The sequence below is a fragment of the Apium graveolens genome, chromosome 11 (assembly GCF_009905375.1).
Source record: "Apium graveolens cultivar Ventura chromosome 11, ASM990537v1, whole genome shotgun sequence".
Classification (NCBI taxonomy): Eukaryota; Viridiplantae; Streptophyta; class Magnoliopsida; order Apiales; family Apiaceae; genus Apium; species Apium graveolens.
This window is the reverse complement of record NC_133657.1, coordinates 95,700,373-95,712,448: the sequence shown is the minus strand read 5'-3', so window position 1 is coordinate 95,712,448 and position 12,076 is coordinate 95,700,373. Positions and strand designations below refer to the sequence as shown.

General features: G+C 33.8%; 1 protein-coding gene across 2 annotated transcripts; it reads left to right on the top strand.

The window, feature by feature from the left end:
• Positions 1 to 2,316: 2,316 nt before the first annotated feature.
• On the top strand, positions 2,317 to 5,550 carry LOC141698035 (uncharacterized). Of its 2 annotated transcripts, XR_012564925.1 has the most exons (4): positions 2,317 to 3,353; positions 3,814 to 3,914; positions 4,868 to 5,014; positions 5,166 to 5,550. XR_012564925.1 is itself a non-coding variant. In XM_074502640.1 (2 exons), exon 1 carries the CDS (start codon positions 2,463 to 2,465, stop codon positions 3,345 to 3,347), a length of 885 nt encoding a protein of 294 aa, XP_074358741.1. In that variant the 5' UTR covers positions 2,317 to 2,462; the 3' UTR covers positions 3,348 to 3,353; positions 3,814 to 3,928. The 2 variants fall into 2 exon arrangements, 1 of the variants encoding a protein (XP_074358741.1); XM_074502640.1 differs by lacking the exons at positions 4,868 to 5,014; positions 5,166 to 5,550 and having other exon boundaries at positions 3,814 to 3,928.
• Positions 5,551 to 12,076: the final 6,526 nt, after the last annotated feature.

Sequence of the window (12,076 nt, the reverse complement as noted above, 5' to 3'; positions counted from 1 at the left end):
AATTACGAAAAATACCCGGAGATGTAGAAAAATTCCTAAAATATTAGGAAAATTTAGAAAAAATACCTAAAAATAGGAATAAGGTAAGAAAATGAGTATGAAAAATTATGAAAATTTCAGAAAATATCATGAAGCCTTGGATAAGGCAAATCATTGTAAATGTTTAGGTTACTCCACAGTTTACGCTAAAAATGATACCGTTGGTAGGGTAAGAGTTAACTTAACTTCTACGAAATATCGAGTGTGTTTCCTAGAAGTTGGGGGGAAAATGATAAGGAATAAGAATAGCCCTAATTGCGGAGTTAATGTCGCATTAATTAGATCTGATTTGGTAAAAGGGAAAAGCTCGGTTAATGAGGATCAAAATCCTAATTATTTAGGATTAGGATTTTGATCCTCATAAATTAATTTGGTAATTAATAATGGGGCTAATTAAATATCCCAAAAAATGTATTTAAATAAGTAACTACTTCTACAAGAAGTAGCCTCCAAGCACCCTAAATTCAGAAGAAAACTAATTCCTGCTTTCTGGGACTCCAAAGTCCAATCAGAGGTAGAGACTTGTCCATCAAGTCACCCAATTCTACCCTAATTCCTAGAAACGTCTATATAAAGGGTCTTACCCCTTCAACTTCAGCATAATGTTTTGGATAAGAGCTCCATACATCAGCACTATGAAACCACGTTTTGGAGCACAACTCTAAGCATCGCGAAACCGCGAAGGCATCCTACAAGCCACGAGACCATTACCTGGAACGACGTTTTAGACATGTATTAAATACATGTTTTTACCCATAACACCGAAACATAACAATAATATTCAAGAATGTATAACTGATTTCAACTATATTTTTCTCAGTTTACTAGGGAGCTCCCTATGTTAATAAATTCAAAATTCTGAATTTAATAATTTTGAAACTAAGCCATATCTATTGAACACTGATTGAAAGTTTTAAAATTTTACCGTAACAATTTTTGTCAATTGCATTGGTAATAATATTTTTGTATATGTTAAAATTGGACTTTTTTTAATCAAAAATTTATATTGAATAATTATAAGTACACAAAATTGGTATTAATTAAACTTTTTTTAAATGTTAAATTTGAGATAATTAATTTCAGATTTTGTTAATTAGAATATGATATTTAATCTATCTAAAATCTAAATTTGTTAGTTAGAAATGATGAAAAATAGGGTGGTGGCCCTAAATGTCACTTTGGGGTTGAAAATGGCCCTAAATGTCACTTCAAAAAGGTATATCGTGTAACGTATATGCAAAAGACCTAAAACGGTACTTCTTGTAGCGTTTTGGCATTTTAATTTTTTTATGCGCAAATGGTAGATAAAGTAACGTTTTGGTACAAAATGCTATATGATGTACCGTTTTGAGTCAAAACGCTACTTCAACTAATGTTTTGCACATTAATAAAAAAAATTAAAAAATATTAAGTATCAAAACGATACACTATGTACCGTTTTATCTTTTTGAAAAAAAAATACAAAACGGTAGACGAAGTGCCGTTATGAAGTGACATTTCGGGCCATGATTCTCAAAAGTAACATTTTGGGCCATTTAACACTCAAAAATGATATTTTGGTTCATTATTCTGAAAAATAAGAGTTTAAAAATTTATCTGTATTATATAAATTAAATATATAAAACCGACAATAATAATATATTGAACATGAAATCACAATACATATATTTGAATCCTAATCTTATTGTAATACTAGCTTGCAGCCCGTGTTATGTACGGGTCTTGATTAATATTTATATATTTTTAATTCTATTTTATATAATTTTATATAAATAATTAAAAACTAAATAATGATTATATATTTATAATTTCAAGTTAGGCTGAAATAGTATAAATAGTATATAATTGATGAGATCTTATTCATAAATAATAATGTAAATATTTGTTGTTGGTGAGTAAGATTTAAATTTGAAAATTTATATATTGTATTTTTTTGAAAATAATATAAATATTTGTTGTTAGCGGGATTTGAACCTGAGAACTTATATGTATCCTTATAAATAATAATATAAATGTTTGTTGTTGACGGGATTTGAATCTCAGAACTTGTGGAGTGTATTATTTTAATATTTTGATCTAACGACTTTGTTATTTGATGAAGAAGATCTGACGGTCGTGATGGAAAGGGATAATATACTTTGTTATTTGATGAAGAAGATCTGACGTGGAAAGGGATAATAAAAATGAGGGGTTAACCGGTTATTATAATATAGTATAGATATATATTGATGGGAAGCCGAATCAGATTCGATTTCTTACAGTCGTATATATGTTGCATTGTATCGTTATATATAGAACAATCTCTCATGATTAGAACCCTAAGATAAACGAGCAGTAATCGGGAAGAACACAAATACTGGTGACTCTTGATAATCGTTTTCTTCCTTTAGCAATTTTACTTATATAGTGTATTTTAAATTACTATGGGAGAAAGAAAAGTGTTGAACAAGTACTATTCGCCTGATTTCAATCCTGCCAAAATTCCGAGGAGAAAAGTGCATGCAATCAACAACCAAATTAAGGTTCGTATGATGTTGTCCATGAATATTCGATGCAATTTATGTGGAAATTATATTGGGAAAGGTACCAAGTTTAATTCGAGAAAAGAAGAGGTTATCGGGCAGAGATATCTAGATACTATCAAGATTTTGAGGTTTTACATCAAGTGCCCCGCTTGTTGTAGTGAGATCACTGTGATCACCGACCCACAAAATTCTGATTATATTGTCGAGTCTGGTGCATCCAGGAATTTCGAACCTTGGCATGAGGAACAAGAAACGAGGGAAGTTGCGGATGCTATGGAATCTCTTGAGAACCGGGCTCGAGGTTTGAAAAGAGAGATGGGGGATGTTGTTGCGTTGGAGGAGTTGCGGTTTATAAAATCTAGACATGCAGATGTTAGTGTTGATGCATTGATTAATCACCTGGTGCCCGAGAAGAAGGATGAGTTATGTCAAGAGGATGAAGCTTTGATTAAATCTGAGTTTAGTGGACTGGAAAAATGTGTCAGGAGGATTGATGATTTTGATGATGAAGAAGATATTTTAGATAGTAAAAATAATAATATTGGCTTAAAGAAAACAAGAGTTTCCGGTGATTTTACTTGTGCTCGTTATATTTGTGGTAAAGGATCGTGTGCTACATTGGGTGATAAACTCATTCTCAGTCACATTTGTGCCGTGAAGAAAAAGCCAGAGCAAAAAGCATTGGAAAGAACAGGAAATAAAGACAAGACGAAAAACGATCAGGCTAATAAGACACTACAATCTTTGTTCAAAGATTATGAGAGTGATGAGGAGGATTCCTAAATAAGTGTAACTGCTTGTTTTTTTATGGATATATGTGTTTGTTTGGATCTGTGTATCATTCGGTTATATTTTATCTGCTTCTGCTACTTGCTTTGATATATGGATTTGTTAATTGATTATTATCTGTTTATATATGCTTAAAACTATGATTGTTGTTATCCTCAAGCAGTCCAATGCGCTATTTTATTGGGGAGAATGGAATGTATTAGAATAAAAAGGAATATTGTGAATAGGATCAAAGAGGCGAAATGAGTAGGATGGGAAGTTTTGTGTGTCATCCCCCTGAAAGGTTGTTCATTCAGTTGATCACTGTTGATTTGTGATTTAATCAAGATTTGTTTGTTTAAATTAGCCCTCTATTTATTATCAATATGTCTGTATACAACTGGCTAGCAGTTCACTTCATGGGATACTTTTACTGTCATCTGGTTTTACTATTAAACTCATTACTATTGTTTTTCAGCAGTAATTCGCCTCTTGCATCAGTTGAACGGCTGGAATCATATTATCATATACAACCATAACAAATTTTTGGATTGAGCAGAATGGTATCACCTACGGCAAAGGGTAATGGCTCTTCAAGTTTATCCAATTTTAATAGTCAAGCCATTTAAATTAATTGCAATCACTGTAATTGAATTGTTTCCGTAATTGTGTCACTCTGTATTTTTCCACCTTGCACAATAATAATCTTATTTTATATTAGCAGTTTGATAGCTAGGCCTTAAAAATAATGAAGATTAAAAGAAGAGGAAGAGTAATAAGCTGATTAGATATGCAGTGTCGTGTGATGTGATGGGTGACTATCCAGCACGGTTATTGAACTTCGAAACTAACAGCCACTGCTATACAAGGGAATTTGATGAATGGATAATGTATCATTTATATGTACAGAATATGTGATTCAGTGACAAAGTCAGTTTTTAGTTTGGCTGTACTTGATAGAGTTTTTTCAGTGTCATCTGTGTTATCCTGGGAAGTTATTAGCGTAACATTCCTCAAATGGGATATTTAAATTATGGAAGTAGTATGAAACTCAAGAAGTTTGTGGCTGTTTAACGAAGCATGAACTTGCTCAGAGTTCAGCTTACAAGTATCTAATCCACATAATTTTGTTTTTCTGTGGCTGTTAACATGTTGAGTTATTCGCGAAAGTGATTGGATTGGTGGGTCAAGTATGTAACTAGTGCTCTAGATTTAGTAGGCCGCGTATAGCTTAACTCTGGGAGTTATAGTTGATAGTTACATCAGAATGGTGACATCATGCAAGTCTTAGTGGACTGTTAGGTCCTTTTGGCCAGCTTGATTTCGCTCTGGAGCTCTAACTTGGACCTATTGACAGAGAGACTTTGGTCACCTTACCAGTGTTGTTTTACCTTGACATGCATGAGTTCTAATGGAAAAGGATGATAGTTTCTCTCATTTTCTTTGATTGATTAAGTACTGCCTGATAGCATTAAAACTTCATTACTATTGGCTGACCAAGTTTTTTCTGCATTGTGCATTTCTTTCTACCATAGGAATATGTATCTTTGCTCATCCCCTGGCGCCCCATCTATCCTTCCATCCATTTCCCAATTCCACTCATTTAATATCCCTTTGGCAACAGAAAGGAGAGAACAAGAAAGCTATCCAGGCATGGGCTTATGGAGAGAACAAGAAAGCCGGTAATGCCTTTAAATATTTTTTATTTATACCAAAGATCTAAATATTTAAAAAAATTCCTTCTTTTCTGGATTAGAAAATATCAGAAAGTATTCCTATGGGGAATGGAAATATAATTTATGGACAAATTTGATCTAATTGAATTGGATTCAGTTTTGATATGCTAGAAATCCGAATCCTAATTGATTCTGGCAAATTTTGAGGAGAAAACTACATGCAAACAACCAGTTAAAGGTTCGTACGGCGCGGTCCATGAACATCCGATGTAATTTAAGTGGAAATTATATCGGAAAAGGTGTCAAGTTTAATTCTAGAAATGAAGATATTTTCGGGAAGAGACATCTACATGCTATCAAGATTTTTAGGTTTTACGTCAAGTGCTTCACTTATTGCAGGGAGATCACTGTATTAACCGACCCACAAAATTCCGATTATATAGTAGAGTCTGACGTCTTCATATTGGAGCAAACAGCATAGTGTATATCTTCTTTGTTTCTACTCTTTCCGTTCATTGCCTTTGAGGACCAACTGAATAGAGGACAGGTTATTAATTATTTAATAAGTTGCTTTTATTTCTTTTTTAGCAAATAATAACACATTTCAATATTAAAATACCTGGCCGAAACATCAATGCATATGCATATAGTGCAATTCAAAATTGTGAAAAATATCAACATTTTAGTTGGACACTTGTTTTATAGCCTGCGCTGGATGCTATGTTTGTTGAACTCTACCTTATTTTCCCACACTAACTCCATATATGATTTATTTTATAAATCCATAAATCAACGTGTTCATTTCGAGCCTAAAAATCAACAGGGTTTGCGTTTGGACCACAATTTTTTTTCTCCATTAATATTGAATGCTGGCAACATCTTCAGTAGATTTACCAGGATTGCTGATGAGTGATGTACTATTTGGCATGTTGATTGTTCTTTTTATTCAAAAGGCGATCAAAGTATGGGCTCGCGCATAGAATAGTCTGATCAACCTATTATATTCTTTTAAGATTTGCTAAACTGTACATATCAATATCATTGTTCAAGTATGCTCTCCTCTTGAATGTATTGACATCAGGGAAATTGCAACAGCACATGGTACCTGTGAAAACAACAAAGATATATTTTCTTGCTGGAAAACACGCTGTTTGATATTGGTAAGCATCTTAAATGCCTGCTTGAATGGATAGGATTTTAAATAGTTATCTTCCTCAGGTTTAAAGTTAACATATTTAACTTCTGTTTCTTGAACAAACATGGGTAATCACCGGGCTAAGGCTAGGGTTACTAAACGAGGTCTTGAACACAAGTATTTAATAGAAAAAGCTATACAAATTTTCAGTTCAAGACATAACTATATGCATGTATACATTATAGCAAATCCGATGCTAATGCTAATATAGCTACTATAACTATTGGAATATTTTGACACAAAAATGTAGTTTGTTGCCTAATAGAACTCTGGCTTCAATATTTGACTCCTGATGCCTGATGCCGCTTTTTTTTTCCTGATATAGAACTTAGACCCGAAATGCTTACCTTTTTAAGGATAGAAAAGCTATATTTGCCTATTTGGTATAGAACCAAGTCACCATTTGTAAATGGATGCACTGGATTGATCATTTTTAAATTTGGTTCCATGTTCAAGCAATAGAACCCGTTATAGCACTTCACTGGATTAGCTCTCACTCATGAATTCTTCTTTATAGGTATAAGCAACTTTAATCTGAGAATTGAATAGCACATCTAAAACCAGGCATGGATGGGGACTGGAATTATTTTATTTGGTCGACATTGATAAGTTTGATATTACTTATTTAGTACAGGAGGAGGAAAGGATAGTTAAAGATGTTCTAAGCTCCCTCCTGGTCCTAGGGGCTGACCAGTTTTTGGCAATCTTTTCGAGTAGTGACCATACATTATGGACATTGCAGAAAGGCAAGTTTTAATATCAGCTAGCTTAGGTGCAGAAGATCAGCATGAATCTGTTGTCTCAGATCAGTAAACAAGATATCTAAAGAAATGGAATCATAAACCGCTATATGCTCTGGATACTAGGAAAAAGGCTGCAACTCCTCAGACTTTCAGCATTCCTGCAGAATTGTAGCCGAAATGTGGGAAGTAAAATTAGCTTTTCAAACTAAATTACTTTTTGTTGGAAACGTGTATGGGCTTTATCAAAATATAACTAAAAACTTTATATAGTTTATATAGTTTAAACACACAACTGATGTTATAATTCAAACAAAAATACAACTTGCTTTTCACACACATGCTTCAGCCTTTTTTAAAGCAGAGCTTCAGCTTTTTTGTTCTCTCTGTTTTTCTCACTTAGGTAATAAATTACAAACTACCAGCCTTGTATTTATAGGTTACATCTGAGATCTGATTACTTCATGGCTTACATCAGTAAATTTATTACATAATAAGATTTTTACTAGCTAATCTACAAAGGATGACCATTCTTAATTCTGAGCAGCTGTGTAACTCGGGAGGAACTCATCCATCCAACTATTTAGACAACTTGATTAATTACACAGCATGTACAACTATATATTAAGGTGTATGCAAGCACGTAGTAACTTGCACCATCTTTTACTTCATCTTATACATATGGTTCTATACCCACAAGACTTTGCTTCACATTTACATGCAGCCTACCATTTTCCTCGGCCTTGACTTCAGAATTTCAATTCCAAATTAATGTTTATTTATTTCTTGCTAGATATGTATTCAGGATGTGACTTCTGATACATATAGCTAGCTGTAATACTTATTAGGATGGTGGAGAGTTTGAAATTATAACACTCCCCCTCAAACTCGATTCTCCATTCCGAGCTTTTTTTTTCATTTTTTGAAACATATCCAGTTTTAACGACTTCGTAAATATATCTGCTAAATTTTCTTCTGTGCTGCAGTGCACTAACTCCACGATTTTATCATTCACTTGTTCGCGAAGAAAATGATATTTGATATTGATGTGCTTGCTCCAACTGTGTGACACTGGATTTTTTTCCGGAGAAATAGCTTAACCACATAGCTTGACATGCGCACGCTGCTGCTGCGATGTATTCCGCCTCACATGTTGAGAGAGCAACTGTTTGTTGCTTCTTCTATAACCACGAAAAAATTGCAGAACCAACGTGAAAAGCATAGCCTGAAGTGCTTTTCCCGTCATCCAAGTCACCACCATAATCACTGCCTGAGTAGCCAACTATATTTGAATCTTGAGAATTGGTATAAAACAGACCGTTATCAAGCGTACCTTTTATATACCTCAAAATTCTTTTTGCTGCCATGAAATGATCTTGTTTCAGTTTCTCCATGTACCTACTAACCAATCCAACCGCATACATAATATCGGGACGAGTGAAAGTTAGGTACCTCAGGCTTCCAACCAAATTTTTGAACAATGTCGGATTAACCGACTCTCTCGTTGAATCAACTCGGAGCTTTATGCTTGCTTCTGCTGGTGTGCTCACCTCCTTACATTCCTCTATTCTGAATTTCTTCAAAATCTGCTCCGCATATTTTTTCTGTGACATAAAAATACCATCTCTGCTTTGCTTCACCTCGACTCCAAGAAAGTATGATATTTGACCAATATCTGTCATCTCAAATTCATTAGTCATAACTTTCTTAAAATCATCAAACATACCAGGATTGTTTCTGGTAAAGATCATGTTGTCCACGTATAAGCAAACGATCATAATATATCCCCCTAAATTTGTTTACGTGTCGAGAGCATGCTCGTATGGACTCTTCACAAAACCATTTTTCTGAAAATACTCATCAACCCTTGTGTTCCACGTTCTCGGTGCTTGTTTTAGACCGTACAATGCTTTCTTGAGCCGATAAACTTTATCTTCTTGGCCTTTTTGAACATATCCCGGAGGTTGCTCAATATAGACTTCTTCTTCGAGATAACCATTTAGAAATGCCGAATTCACATCCATTTGATAAATCTTCCATTGATTCTGAGCGGCAATTGCTGTAAGAAGTCTGATGGTGTCAACTCGTGCAACCGGAGCAAACACCTCATCATAGTCAATGCCATATCGCTACTTGTAGCCTTTAGCCACTAGTCTCGCCTTGTATTTCTCCACTTCTCCATCATGATTCGTCTTGGTCTTGTAGACCCATTTGACACTAATTGCTTTGTGTCCTTCTGGAAGATTTGTGAGCACCCAAGTTTCATTCTTCGTAATTGCACCAATTTCTTCATCCTTGACTTTGTTCCATTTGCTTTCTTTAGAAGCTTCCTCAAATGTAACTGGATCACATTCAACCATTAAACTAAATAATGAATAATCAAAGGTTGTTTGTACCGGACTTGTAGCTTCGTAGATATCATCCAGACTCCGCATTTTTCTAGTTGCTCCCCCTGAACTTCCGTTTCCACTTGAATCTGATGGTGTTGATGCAAGAGTTTGTTAATTCGGACTTTGTGGATGAGTTGGATCATCATCTCTACCATCTTCAATATTGGGTCGTCGTTGCCATCATCATCATCAACATCGTTGAAAAATAAACCAACAACTTTTCTTTCTTCCTCGCTCCATCTCCAATAATCTGATTCATCAAACTCAACATCTTGAGAAATGATTAATTTCTTCGTGACACAATTCCTGAAGAAAAGTGCGATATAAATGTATAAACTCCCACGAATCCTAGTGATGGGTGATAGAAGACAATACAACATCAATGATGTGAGAAGAGCGATAATAAATCCTGCACCGCTGCTTTTTCTCACCCCTAAATGAAAGGGCAAGTCGAGGTAGGAAGTCGAGTAATCCTTGATGGACTGAAAGAGGGAAGAATACTCGAGAAATGACTAGGCAGACATACCACTTGCAAAGAAATGATAGGAGTTATTCCATTCTTATTGGATGATAAAGCTGAGGTTGTGATGCCATTATGAATCACTGAAACAACTCCAAAGGTTGAAGTCTTTGAGCCCGTGGAGAACGAGGAAGACATGACACATACTTTAGATTTGATGAAGCTAACACCGGGATTGTTGAGCATCTGAAACAAGTTTCAAGGCATCCCGAGTTGGGCAGAAAGGAAAGGCAATACCTATTTTCGAAGAGTCATCTTAAACATGAACATATTTGGGACAAGGATCCCACAAACTTGGAAGCACTTTGAGAAAATAAGGTACTCAGACTTGACATACCTTAAACCTCGAGGTTTAGTATAGTTGAGAATATAAGTAGGACAACTCACCTGGTCGGACTAAGTAGAAATAAGGCTCGTAGAGATCAAGTTAAATGAAAGCTCGTATAGGCTACTTTACATCAAATTGATGGATCGAGGAACGCAAGAAAACATATGAAGATGCCATCATGAGTTCTCATAATAAGCTTCGTTTCGGTATATTATATGCTCAAATCAGAGCAAAGAGCGAAAAGTTATGGCCATTAAAAGACTAGTAACCCGTAATTCAGAGTTCCTGGTCTAAAAGACTAGGATTCCTGGTATACGAGGTCAGGATTCCTGGTCGAAAATCAGTTTGACCAGAGTGTTAAAATCACCCATAATCCGACGAGAATCACGGTCGAATTCGACCACGATGCATCCTGGTCAAAATTCTACCAAGAATTCACGCCAAAAGGGTACGAATTCTTAATCTGAAAGGTGCAAATTCCCGGTCTACAATGATTAGAATCCCTCAATCATGTTGCATAAAACCCCTCCACAAAAACTTTATTTATTATTCAAATAATAAATATAAGGAAGAAAAATATTACTAGAAATAATAATATTAAAATTCGGATAGAAATTTATCCATGTGAAATTTTATCTGGGTTGGACACCCCTGATTTTGGGGCCAATGTTATTCAAAAAAAATGTGAATAATTAAATATTATTATTTACTAATAATATTTTAGTAAAAAAAAGAAGAAGAAAAAAGAAGAAAAAAGAAGAAAAAATTAAAAAAGGAAAGAAAAAAAAAGTGAAGAAAAAAGGAGAAAAAAGAAAAAAGAAAAAAAGAAAAAAAGAAAAAAAGAAAAAAAGAAAAAAAAAGAGAAAAAAATAATAATAATACCACAAAATCGAGATGGATCCTGGCTAAACTCAAAATCGACAAGACTGTTCAAATTAAGCACAAGTCGACCAGAGGTCTCCTCGACGGTGGGGAGGTGGCATGCCAAAAATGCAACTTGGTACCCCATGTTTCGCGGACTTTACAAGATGGTCCTTCTAATTTTACAAGCAACAAATTTGACTTTATAGTTTATTAAATTATAAATTTTTCCCTGAAATTTCTGAAAGATCCATGAATTTAAAAAAGTTACAAATTTAGACCCGGAGGTATAAAAAAATTCCTAAAATATTAGAAAAAAATATGAAAAATACCCGGAGATATAGAAAAATTCCTAAAATATTAAAAAAAATATGAAAAGTACCTGGAGGTATAGAAAAATTCCTAAAATATTAGAAAAAATTATAAAAAATACCCGGAGGTACGGAAAAATTTCTAAAATATTAGGAAAAAATATGAAAAATACCCGGAGGTATAGAAAAATTCCTAAAATATTAGGAAAAAATATGAAAAATACCCGGAGTTATAGAAAATTTTTTAAAATAATAGGAAAAAATATTAAAAATACCCCAAGGTATAGAAAAATTCGTAAAATATTAGTTAAAAATATAAAAAATATCCGGAGGCACGGAAAAATTCCTAAAATATTAGGAAAAAATATGAAAAATATCCAGAGGTATAGAAAAATTCCTAAAATATTAGGAAAAAATATGAAAAATACCCGGAGGTATCAAAAAATTCCTAAAATATTAGGAAAAATATCTGAAGATACGGAAAAATTCCTAAAATATTAGAAAAAATTATGAAAAATACCCGGAGGTACGGAAAAATTTCTAAAATATTTGGAAAAAAATGAAAAATACCCGGAGGTATAGAAAAATTCCTAAAATATTAGTAAAAAATATGAAAAATACCCTGAGGTACGGAAAAATTTCTGAAATATTAGGAAAAATTATGAAAAATACCCGGAGGTACGGAAAAATTCCTAAAATATTAGGAAAAATTATTAAAAAAAC